At 38.9% G+C, this 13,583-nt stretch overlaps 1 protein-coding gene across 50 annotated transcripts in view; it reads right to left on the reverse strand.

The window, feature by feature from the left end:
- Positions 1 to 13,583, reverse strand: part of PTPRD (protein tyrosine phosphatase receptor type D) — a 1,747,466-nt gene that overhangs the window by 69,764 nt on the left and 1,664,119 nt on the right. For all 50 annotated transcript variants that reach the window (XM_064140351.1, XM_064140349.1, XM_064140348.1 and 47 more), the window contains one exon: positions 4,677 to 4,852. In XM_064140351.1, the coding sequence (XP_063996421.1) occupies positions 4,677 to 4,852 (176 nt within the window). The remainder of the gene's footprint in view (positions 1 to 4,676; positions 4,853 to 13,583) is intronic.

The raw sequence follows: 13,583 nt of genomic DNA on the forward strand, positions 1-13,583 counted from the left end.
TTCAGTGGTATAACAGTATTTCTTTCCATACAAAATTAACCTTCATTAAAACACTTCCATTTTTCTGGATTATATAATAGTCTGAGTTACAGCTGAGGCATTTCAGCACAGCGCTCCCACCTGTAGCATGCACAGAAAAGGAAACTTTAAGCTTTATTGGTGAGTGCATGTTAGTATATATCTAGTGTTAGATTCTTAGATAACTAGCTATGACTGCATTTAAGTGAGAGTCAAGCACCTCCTTGCCCTTTTTCTTTTGTGATTCCTTCTATAATTAACAGACATGTGGATGAGTTTTAGAATTCTGACATCGTAATTGGTGACTCCAGCCTGTACAACAGTGCAGGAGTTCTTGGGACTGCGTCTGTCATATTCTGTTGCAGTAAAAAAAACCTCCAACAGTACAAACCTACACATTTTTTTTTCAAAGCTGAAGAACACATGGTCTACTTCACTCTGGATTTTCTTCTTCTTTTTTTTTTCCTGCCAGCTCTCTCATTCATCTTTCTTTGTATCTTATAATTCTGAACGCATTACAAAAATTAAATACAATTCTGGTACTACATTATCAATTGGTTTGCCATTAATATTAGGGAAAAAGCAATGTCAAAACTGAATTTAAAGAACACAATTCAATATAAAAGAATGTCACATGCTACATACGTCCTTCATTCTACTATGTCTGCTGGGAGAGGTGTTAACTTCTTATCAAATAAAGACATGCATGGTTTTCTTGTTGCTGAAAAACATAGCTAATATTCTTATTTTCCTTTGTTTAAATGCATGCCTCATAACTTTAAATCCTCAGTTTTTACATACTTGTGCTGCCCAATACAAAATATCAGTCTAGCTTTTATGCACAAGTCAATTACCTTGTGTCTAAATACAGTAAAACACAGGTGCACTTGGGAGCATATAGATATAATCTGTAATGAGTAGTTAAGTGGACACATTGATAACTTTTCTGCTCACATTAATGAAGACATAATTTATTTTTAATCCAATATTTTGACAAGTAATAGCTCCAGTATTATCTGTCAAAACATACTTAGAAAGAAAGATCTGAAACTTGCTGCTGAAACCCTACATAACAAATGGAAAGTAATTTTCATCACAGTCACATAGAATTCTGCTGCCCAGTCTGCATTTATCTCAGCAGATCATCATGCATTTCATATAGACTAAACAATGTTTTTGGTTTTCTTTGCTTTCCTCATCACTATGTAATCTCAGAATCTGGCTCATATTTAAATTAGTGCTAGAGGCATTACATGGGCATTTAGCTTTGGGCCATGTTTATATGATTTTTACAAGTTTACAAGTATATCTAAGAATAAAATAATTTTACAGAATTCTAATCCTAGGCACTACGATCTCAACATAAAAAGCATTACTAGTGAGGCTGAGGAGGGAGGTTAAGCATTTTCTGTTGGTTCCACAACAACATAACAAGTGTATTCACATAGTAAAGAATGAAAGCATTGAATTCTTTTCAAGTGGACAATCCCCAACAGTATCCTACTATGAAATGGAAGGCAGGAATAAATGGTTCCTGTTGGAGGCAATACTATCTTTTGATAAAAAGTGAGATTTTCTGTCTTCACCTGATCATTCACACCATTTACTATAACACTAGAGTTTTGCTGGAGGTGGAGAGGAAGGCAGAGGAATGGAATGGAATCAACCAGGTTGGAAGAGATCTCCAAGATCATCCACTCCAACCTAGCACCCAGCCCTAGCCAGTCAATTACACCAAGGCACTAAGTGCCTCTTCCAGGCTTTTGTTGAAGACCTCTAGGGACGGTGCCTCCACCACCTCCCTGGGCAGCCCATTCCAATGGCAAATCACTCTCTCTGGGAAGAACTTCCTCCTAACATCCAGCCTATACCTACCCTGGCACAACTTGAGACTGTGTCCCCTTGTTCTATTGCTGGTTACCTGGGAGAAGAGAGCAACTCACACCTGGCTACAGCCTCCCTTCAGGTAGGTGTAGACAGCAATGACGTCACCCCTGAGCCTCCTCTTCTCCAGGCTAATATAATACATTAATGCTGCACATGCTTTGTGTATTTCACTGGCATGACAACTGTGTTTTTTAAATCTCCAGTTTGCAGCCTTCAACAGTGTTAATTCATTTACATCAAACTTACTTATGTGACAATGAACGCTGTTCCCATATACTGCTAGTGTGCACAATCCTTTATGATGTATATTATGTACAAGGTCAATGGTGGAACTGTGTTACTCTGTCTAGTCTAGTTTCAGTCAAGTGAGACACTTCACCAAAAAAAACCAACAAAGTGTGACAAAGCCACTTTGCAGCAGACCTTCTCTTTTCCTACAGTTTCCTTCTAAGGTAAAAAAATTAATAATGAATTCACTGTAATATCTTCATTTGATGCACTCTGCTATACAGTATGTACATTCTTAAAGCTGAAGTTACTCAGATATCTAACACATGTAAATAAACCAGCTTTTTAATTGCAGACGTGATTAAAACCCCTATCTTCTTTGTCTATGCAGTCCAGGTTAAAAAGGTTGATACCAAGACACAGAACTACATAATGGAAAAAGCAAACTAAACAGAAATGATGACATGGAGATAGAAAGCAGATGAAGTCCAGAGAGAAATGATCTTGCCTTTAAGCAGGAATAATGATCTGGCTTCCAAGACACAAAAGCAATAAAAAACAAATCAAAAGGAAAAGAGAAACAAAGTTAGTGAAGATCTTAATGTTTAATGCTGTGTAACAGTGCTTATATTTCATGTTTGAAATATCACTTGGTCTCCTGCTATGTGAATATGCTATATAAAAATGACAGCAGGAGAAAAAAAGTAACAGTGATATCACACTATTGCACTACTTTTCCACACAGAGATTCCTGCTGCTACCTCACCATCAGTACCACAAATTACGTTATATGTAGCTAAAGTCTGAAGGGACATGGTAACTGGCATGTCATATTCACAGAGCTGTAGACCCTAACACTGGAGCTGAACAGCATACTGGATAGCTGAATTTAATGTATTAAACACATTTTACGAATGAATACAGAATGAGCTAAATAAGCACCAAAAAATACACTAACATAAGCACGGAATGCACAGACAATGCATTGACTAGATTGTCTGTTTTCTCATTACACTTGGAATGTATTGCTGATGAATGCTAATAATTTCTAAAGGTGATTACTATTCTGATCAATGTTTTTTTGGATGCAGTCAGCAAAAGCTACAGTTAGCTTAAAACTTTGGTAAGCAATTATTATAGAGAACAAATGGAATTTCATCTAGCAATATCAAAATATAATTCTAGACAGAGGCTGTCTGTGGCTTGCAGTATTAAGATAAACTCTCAAGTACTGAAGTACATCTTTTGCAATGGGATCAGATTTTTTTCTTAGCACTGATTGTATTTAGCAGCAACTTTATTATATAGGAAGTAATTAGTGAAAAAAATGAGCAAAATTTCATTTGCTTAATTCCAAACAACTACCAGTGTCTAGACTAGACAGGTTCTGTAGACTCAAGGTAAAATAAAATTTTCTATATAATTACCTTCTGCTATGTACTAATTGCCATCATGTGCACACAGGCAGTGGTGTTAATGTAGGCTGAATTTACATGTGGAAAGTGATTCTATAATTAGAATGCTATACATGGCTTGAAATGCCAAAAACTGTACTCTATTTTTAAAAGGGGATAAAATGGTGAAAGAATGAGTATATATACATAGGTCCTACAATAAGCCTCTAGAAAGGAATGACTGTTGCCAGAGGTTCAGTAAGTTATGTAATCATTGCAATTATATGTACCCAAGCATGTGAAAAAAAAATCTGTGCCAACACAGTACAGAGCTAGGCTTTACAGGGCATTCTCATCTGTTCCAAGCTTACACAGGCAAAATTTTGAAATGGAGCTCATCCATGAGTTACTGAACCATCAGCTATTATCCAGTTACCTCCAGAAGACACATTTTTACTGATGTAATAGCTTTTTCTGTAGGATATATCTCATCTCCGCCTCCCTAGTCTCTTTGGAACCTTTTTTGATCCTCTGGCAGTTTTAACACATTCCACTTCACCTTAAGTACCTTATATAGCTAAAGGCCTTCCACCTGCAAACCTGCAGCCTGCCTCCCACTTGCAGCTCCCTGCTACTTCCTGCTAGTTCCAGTACACGGTATCCCAGCATGCCTTCAGCAATACTTATCCCATGATGTTCCTGTTTGCTAGCAATCTCCTGGACTTATACTTACAAACCCTGCTACTGTTGCTATGGGCAGGATGCCAAGAGAAGTGATCTCCACTGACACTGTTGATATACATTAACTTCTTCATAAAAGGGTGATAAAAACATATTCCTGATACTACAAAGAAAGCAAACTTTTCAATCATCTCCTAATACTTCTACTATAACAGAAGAAAAGTAATTAATGAGATTTCAAGTATAAAAACTCTCAGTAAATAAATGTCATGGCTTGGTAACTTCACAATGGAACTAACATTTCCCATCCAAGTGAATTTCATTGCATGGACAATTCTAATTGGCCATAACCTGGAAAATAAAATAAGTTCCTGTCCATGTACAGGAGGCAGACAAACACTTATGAAAGAAACAAAAACCTTTGTAAGTGATTACTTGGGTACAATAACATTATACATGCTTCCTTACCCTGGATCTCTCTTCCAATTTTGTCATCATGACAACTGTTGCACCTCTTTGCTCCCACATCATTCTCCAGAAGTCACCAAAGGTTTCTGGCAATGCCCCTTGTGTTGCTATATAAGCATTCTGCTTTCTATATCCATCTATGTAGTTGGCATTGATATAGTCACTGCCTGGTATGCCTGCAAAGAGAGAAGAGTGAAAATACAGGGCAGATGTTCAATTGTACAAGGGCTAAAATATCATGTGGATTCACTGATCAGTGAATCTTAGCTTGCTGCATTCAAAGTAGTGCATGGGTACTTGCAAGAGAGCGTATGCCATTTGTGGAGCTGTGGGATATGATGGCCTCTGACCATTCGTTTGAAAGAAAGAAGTATAAAAGGAGCCTGAAAATCTGTAGCAGATGGAAAGACCTAGGAGTGGAAACAACAGCATTTAAAAGCTAATCTGAGACTGCCCACAGTCACACACCAGTATGGCAGCCTTTGCCTCGGCCAGACTGAGAAGACTTTGTTATGTGCCCTGCATAAGGCCCATTTAATACTTCCATTGAGCTCAATGTATTGCCTTTAAATACAGAAAAAAGAGTAATGATGTCAGACTATTTGTATTACTGCTACATTAATTCTTCCAATTAAATGTGAAGCTAACTATGAGCTTTGACAAAACACATTATGCAAGTCAGGTTTAATAAACACTGGAATCCGCTATATGGTGTGTGCAAGAAATAAAGATCTCTGCAAGTCTGAATAAAATTTAAATGCATGAAAACAGGTGGAATCCAAGACCTGTGGGCATATTGGACCTACACCACCGAGGATGTGCAGTCTGTACTGATAGCTGAACTGTAATATGTTGCCTGACAAGGTTGAGGAGAAGCATTGTTTGTAGTGAGGATCATGTCACTATACTAAGGCAGTCATGCTTACAGAAAGGGTTAAATATGGAATGGATATACAGGTCTCAGTCCTGTTCCTGGACTCAGCAGCACACTATCCAGTTTTCAACTAAACTATATGCACAGAGGAAAACAAAGCATGTCAGGCCTGCTTTGATGCCACTGCTGTATTTCCAACTGATGACTTGAGGAAAGAAAAATTTGCATGCAAGTGGGAGGGCAAATCAGTGTTTCCTACATGACTGCATGGCTGAACATGGAAGTGCTCTCTAGAAGAGTTAGCTGAAGGTCAGAACTGTAAATTGTAATAAAATAATACAAAAGGTTTGTTAAAGCAATTAACAGAAGTTCCTTCTTCGAGCAGAAATAAATGACTTAAGTTTATACAGACAATCTGTCATGGCCAAGTCTACAACCCCAGAACATACTGCAGCTTCCACAAACTATCTCAAAAGTGAGTCAGGGCTCATCCTGTGACTATTTCCATTCTGCAAAACAAGACAGATTAATTTCTTTGGCTATGAAACACAAAAAAATATATCAAATATGTTTAAATAAATGTTTCCCAGACTTCCTGTCAGAAACTGAAACTCAAATCTGATGTATTATCTCCTCCTGGTGATCCCAAATCATAAATTATTGTGGCTGCAGACTTTCGTCCTTCCTAACCACCAGTGACACACATCAGAAAATGTCTTCCAAAATATTCGGAATTTGAATGGACAGTAAAGGTACCTCTCTGAAACTGAAGTTTGTTTTTAGCTATGAATTTAAGAGTTTTTCCATTCATTCTGGGTAAGCTTGGTAATGTACACTTATTTAGTGAACAAACCCACTGATTAGCTTTGATGGTAATTAAGACCAAGTATAATCTTGAAATTACTCAGACTATGGATTACTGCAGCTGTGGTCTGACATAAAAATTTGCCTCTGTGCCCAAGAAAGTTTAATAGATTTTCTTCTTTTATGTGTTCAAATTATATTCAAACACATTTTTTAATTTGATTTGACTTTCTGTAGAATTAAAGGAAAAATATGACAAATTATTTCAAGGAAGAGAAGAGTTTGTAGCTTCAGGGGCACAAGATATGCCACAAATCGCACTCTGCAGGCAGGATGCAGTGACGGACACAGGAAGACTGCCTGAATATGATTAGAACTGATTGAAAGTCTCTTCTGGGAGAAGAGTAAAGCAAAATGAAAGACTTTTAAACGTGCATAGTCTATAGTTTAAATGCATGATTTTCCTCCATGAAAGGCTGAAACTGGAGTTCAAAATCATTACTCTTGTGGACTTGAAACTTTTTTACATGATATTTCTTATTGTGGATATTGGAATTAATGACTTAGATAATAAAACCACTAGGCACAATACTGCATTTTCTCCTTTATCGAGACAATAAAACAGTTTTGCACAAAACAGATGAGAAACAAAAATGAAGCCAACAGGAGAAATCCATACCAACTGGGTATTATTACCAAAAGAACTGAGAAAGCTTGTAAGAAATGTTTTCTGCATAAATTAGAATTACATTATGATGCCTGGCATCATACTTTGAAGCATATGCTATAAATAAAAGCCTGAGGAAAAAATGAAAAAGAAAAACAACACTTTGTAAAGTGGTAAAATGATCTTCTTGGAAAGCTGTCCTCCGGAGTTGATACTGCACAAGCTCAGTGAGAAAATTCAACATGAGAACATGCAAAATGTGCACAAAATAATGATCTTCACAAATCTTAGCAGAGAATACTATAAATGCAAAAAAAAACCAAAAAAAACAAACCCAACCTAGAATGTCTACAATGATAAGTACTCTTTCTACTTGCAAACTTCTATTAAATTTATTGATACATCATACTGAATAAATTCTTAATTCTAACTCTTTACATTAGAATTTAGAAAAGCTTACAGATTATAGGAAATATTGTCTCTGAGAGGAAAAAGAATCCTCAGACAAGAACTAGCAGGGCTGGTTGATAGGTCTGCAAACTAATTTCGAAGAGGAATGACAGAAAAAAAAAAAAAACAGGTTCACTGAAGAAAAACCTGGGACAATTGTGAGGCAGAGTACCAGTTTCACTGCTATTCCAGAGGCTGTAGGAGGTGATGGATCCCCACAACGGTAACAGATGCTCCTCACAATGGTTATACCCACAATGGTAACAGATGCTCTTCTAAGTCTCTGAGGTGTCTCCATAGTCACGGGACTATGATCTCATGAGAGTTACAGAGCCATGGCGGGACAGCTCACATGACTGGAATGTGGTAATGGACAACTCCATTCTTTTCTGGAGGGAGACTGACAAGGCAAGGTGGTGGAGTTGCTCTCTATGTGAGTAAGCAACTAGAATGCATTCAGCTTAATCCATGGGGACACGACAAAAGCATTGAAAGCTTATGGGTAAGAGTCAAGGGACATGAAAACTTGAATGATGTGGGCATTTACTACAGGCCACCAAACCAGGAAGCTGTTAATGAGGCCTTCTACAGGCAGCTGTAGGAGGCTACCCTCAAGACCAAGTGCTGTGGTGCTCATGGGTGACCTTGATCACTGATAATATTTGTAAAGACCACACAGCCAAGCATAAACAATCTAAAAGGTTCCTGCAGTGCACTGAAGACAACTTTCCACTGCAGGTAGCTGAAGAACCAAGAAGGAGAATCATAATGCTGGACCTTGTGTTAATAAATAATGAAGGTCTGATTGTAGATGCTAAGGTTGGGAGTAATCTTGGCTGTAGTGATCACACCATGTTCAGTATCAACAGACAAAGAGGCAGGACAATAAGCAAAATTTCACCCCTGGACTTTCAGAGGGCTTTGCCCTCTTCAGAACTCTACTTAGAACTATCCAGTGGGCTAGGGCTTTAGAAGGAAGTGGGTCCCAAGAGAGTTGATTAATAATAAAACATCACCTCCTTCAAGCTCAAGAAAAATGCATTCCCTTGAAAAAAAATAACAATAAGTACGAGAGACAGAAGACCTGCATGGATAAGCAGGGAGTTCTTGGGAAAAAAAGTAAAAAAGAAAAAGGAGGTTTACAATACATGGAAAAAAGGTCTAGCCAACTGGGAGGATTATAGAAATACTACCAGAGTATGTAGAGATGCGGCAACAAAGGCCAAGGCCCTTCTGGAACTGGGTCTTGCCAGAAGGTGAAAGAAAACAGGAGGATTTTTTTTCAAATACATCAATAACAAAAGAAAAATCAAGGAAAATGTGGGTCTGCTACTGAACAATGTGGGAGACATGGTAACTGAAGGTTCAGAGATGGTAGAGTTGCTGAATGCATTCTTTGCCCCAGTCTTTACTGCTAACACCAGGTCTCAGGAACCTCAGCCTCTGTAAGCAAGGGAGCGGAAGTGGAGACGACACTCCACTAATCAGTCAGGACTGGGTTAGAGATCTCTTGTTCTAACTGAAGACACACAAATCCACAGGACCTGATGGGTTGCACCCATTAGTGCTAAGAGAAATGGCTGATACTGTTGCTGAGCCTCTCTCCATCATTTTTAAAAAGTCATAGAGAACAGTAGAGGTGGCTGATGATTGGCAGAAAGCCAAAGTCACTCCCATCTTCAAAAAAGGCAAGAAGGAAGACCCAGGCAACTACAGACCAATCAACCTCATCTCCATTCCTGGAAAAGTGATGGAGCAGCTCATTCTGAAGGTCATCTCTAACCACACAGAAAAGAGGGTTATCAGGAGTAGCCAACATGGATTTACCAAGGGGAGATCTTGCTTGACTAATCTGACAGCCTTCTATGATACCGTGACCAAATGGGTAGATGAAGGAAGAGCTATGGACGTCATGCATCTCGACTTCAGAAAGGCTTTTGATATTGTCTCCCGTAACATCCTCACAGAAAAGCTCAGGAGATCTGACACAGATGGCTGGTCTGTAAGGTGGATTGAAAACTGGCTCAACAGCAGAGTTCAGAGGGTTGTCATCAGTGGCACAGAATCAAGTTAGAGGCCTGTAGCCAGTGATGTTCCCCAAGGATCAGTACTGGGTTCAGTTTTATTCAACATCTTTATCAATAACTTGGATGAGGGCATTGAGTGTAGACTCAGCAAGCTCGCTGATGATAGAAAACTGAGGGGGCTGGACAACAGCCCATTAGATTGTGCAGTCATCCAAAAAGATCTGGACAGGCTGGAGACCTGGACAAAGGCTAACAACATGAAGTTCAATAAGGACAAGTGCAGGGTCCTGCACCTGGGAAGGAATAACGACAAGCACCTGTACAGGTTGGGAGTTGCCCTGTAGGAAAGCAGCTCCACAGACTAGGATCTTGGGGTCCTGGTGGACAGCAAGTTCTGCATGGGCCAGCAATGTGCCCTTGAAGCCAAGAAAGCCAATGGTATCCTGGACTGCATCAGAAAAAGTATGTTCAGCATGTCCCTCCTCTACTCTGCCCCGGTGAGACCACACCCAGAATGTGGTATCCAGTTTTGGGCTTGCCAGTACAGGAGAGACAAGGACCTTCTGGAAAGAGTTCAATGGACAGCCATGAAGATGACTGGGAGACTTGAGCATCACCCTATGGTGTGAGATTGAGATTAATTTTGAGAAAACGGAAAGGGGATCTTATCAATGTCTATAAATATCTGAGGGGAGGGTGCCAGGTAGAAAGAGCCAACCTCTTTTTGGTGGTGCACAGTAATAAGACAAGGAGCAATGGCTACAAATTGGAACACAGAAAGTTTCACCTCCACATAAGGAGAAACATATTTACAGGGAAGGTGCAGCACTGGAACAGTTTGCCCAGAGAGGTTGTGGAGTCTCCATCTCTGGAGACTTTCAAAACCTGCCTGGACACATTCCTGCGTGGACTACCCTAGGGGAGGTTGGCAAGGAGGTTGGACTTGATGATCTCTGAAGGTCCCTTCCAACCTCTAATGTTCTGTGATTCTGTGATTATGCCTTGCTTGATCACAGATGCAAGTAAGAAATACTAAGTTCAGCAAATACTGATACTTGCAAAGAGTTCAGATGAAGCCTAAATTTTCATTCTACTTCTTTATTTGACTGTTACAGTTCTTCAACCAGAAAAGTCCTTTTACAAGGTAATTCAGATTCATGGTATGAAAAGGATATGACCAGGACATGGACAGGAAAGTCCCTTAGTCACATAACCTAGTGCATAGTTTCAGTAAAAATTAGGTGCTGGTCCAGCACTTTACACTGTATTTCCATCAACCGTTTGTCTTTACCACAGTACACCACTGAGATCAAGAGAACACTATGATTCACAAAGCTCAGCTCTATTGTGTTTCTCACCTACAGTACCCATTAGGTGTGTTCTTCATTCTTCATGTTTTCTACATTGATTATCATTGTCTCTTCAAGTACTTAACTATATCTCATTGAGTACCTTTTCACTGCTGTTTCATGCATTGTTGTGGTAGGCCTGGTAGGCCCAAAATAGGCTTATACATGTCCTGGCTTGCCCAGGCATGTTTTTCTCCTCTCCCTCCTGTTACGGAGGGAAGCAACTGTGGGAAAGAAGTCAAAAGAACCTGGAGCCACTAAATCTAAGGACTCTGGCTGGCCCAGAGTTGTCTTGGTCCTGTGGTAAACAAAGCACACAACTTAGCTTGTGTCTGCCTTGTGCAAGGCCTATGCTATTCCCAAACTTGGGTAAAGCAAGCCTATGGCTTTTCCTAATATGGTCAGGCTTGGGTAACTGGCATTCTGATTGGCTATTCTGTGTCCAAAGGCTCATTAATCTGAGCCCATGTTGATAAAAAAATATGCACGTAAATGCAGTGTGTTCTGCCATTGTATTTGTGCCTGCTGTTGCCTGCTGCTATCGCTTACTGCTTCGTGTTTGCCTGGAAACTCCACTGTCATGAGTTTACCAGGAACAGACTTTAAATGTCTCCACACAATCAGCCTGCATAGCCAGCATGACATTGTGTTAAGACTGCAGTCTTAACAAGACATCCTGCTTGCACCTGAAAGTCTCCTGCCAGGACTAGAAGTCCTGGAGACACACAGATTGTCCAGAGGAGCCAGGAGACAAGGTCAGAGATTGTCTGCCTCCTTTCCCCAGAAGACTGAGAAGAATCAAGTCTCAGTATTCCTTGAAAGCGTTTGGGTACTGTCCAGGGTGGTGGCTAGGCCTGTGAGCTGGGCAATAATAATTTTGAAAGGAAATAACTTAAAAGCCTCTTTATAATTCTCCACTGCCTTCTGCCATAAGCAGAAAAGAGCTCCTTCAGTCCATCTAGTGGGTAAGTGATATTTGGCCATGAGCAGCGTTTAATCACAAGAACGTTTTCTTCCAGTTCAATTAATGTTTATATATTTTGCTGCATATTACTAGATCTAGTTATTATCTGTATGATGCTTCCATGACCATGTGGATAACCAATTATTATTATTAAAACTAGTGGTCAGAAGTGGTGAGAGTTCTGAATATCAAAATTAATAAAAAATATTAATTTTGGAAAAATACAATCTTGCATTAATTAATTTCTTGGTCATAACACGCATGGCCTACCTTAGTTTCACATTATGCTCCAAACTCCTTTTATATGCTGTAATATCATTTTCTCAGTCTCATTTTCTCTGTTAAACTTTGTCACACCAGTTTTCGCTTCATCAGTTATGTATCCACAACGCAAAACCTTAAAGCCCTCTAGGGAAGGTGCCTTATCATGACAGGCCTAATGACATGTGCTCAATTTAAAAATAACATACACAAAACCTGAACATCTGTACATATCTATACTGACCATGCAGAAACAATTATCAAAGCCAAATAAATCTAAATATTAAAATGTCACTTTCTGTAATGACTTTTCTGGTCATACCTCATTCTGAGCTCGGAAAGCTGAACAATTCTCTGTCAAGTCTAGTAGTGCAAAAACAATCAAATGACAACTAGTTTGGCTGCAGTGCAATGAAATCCTGCAAACCATTTTTAGCTGCCCTAGCTTAAAGGCAGCCTACTGACAAGCACGGTAGCAATTGCCATCATTACTTATATCTGGGTTTAATAGTTAAGGAAGGTCAGCTGTTCTGCAAAACTTGGGTCAAGAAGGGGATGAAGCAACCAAATTCTGCCTTCTGTAATATAGATACAAACCTTAAATATGATGCTTCCTGCAGAATTAGAATGACATATATTATGTGTGAATGGAGGCTAATCCATGCAGCATAATCTTTTACAAGTCTCATGAAGGCAGAGACACAGTTTCTGCACAAACAGTCAGTTAAAGACTAAGCTTCCAGACTGTAATTTTATCACAACTATTTTATCATAACTACTTTTGACCACAGTGACAAATGACCAGAGTTTGCAGTCTCCTCATTCTGTCAGACAGGAATGGGGCACAATAGAGTAAGAATCAGATGAGTGGCTGAGCATAAAAGATGCTCATTTTCAAGCATCTCAGGAAAACACTGCGGTACAGATTTTACAGAATGAATGAATAATTAGCCAATGCCAAAATCAAAATGCAAAAGATTACAAAAAATTAACACTACAGCCCTTGATTTTGCTGAGATTGTACTCATAAACTGAGATGATAGTATAGCCTGCTGCATCATAGACTGAGCTCCACAACGCTAATAACATAAACCTCAGAATTATTCACTTGATCTCCTGAAGACTGTTATAACCTTAAATAACTTTAAAAAGACTTCACGTATTATTCACAATCTGAAATCAAGTAATGAAATTATTTTGAGCCTTTACAAATGTTGAGTGCTAAATAGATTTTTTTATCTAAAACAAATTAAACTATAAGCATTTGTTACTGGACTACTTCCCTACAAGATGTTCTGTTAGTCATACAAAGAGTTTGAAGTAAGTAGGACTACGTGCCACTTTTTTTATATAGACAGGCTTGGAAAATGCAAAGATTAATTCAAAATGCTGATGAAGCATTTTTTGTAACACAAAACCTATGTAGTTAAGGAGATTATCAGATTCAAATGGTCCAAGCACAAATCTGAAGTCCTCATCTTAGAATAAGCACAGTTATTATTCTAATGTCA

Source organism: Pogoniulus pusillus, chromosome Z, assembly GCF_015220805.1.
Source record: "Pogoniulus pusillus isolate bPogPus1 chromosome Z, bPogPus1.pri, whole genome shotgun sequence".
Taxonomy (NCBI): domain Eukaryota; kingdom Metazoa; phylum Chordata; class Aves; order Piciformes; family Lybiidae; genus Pogoniulus; species Pogoniulus pusillus.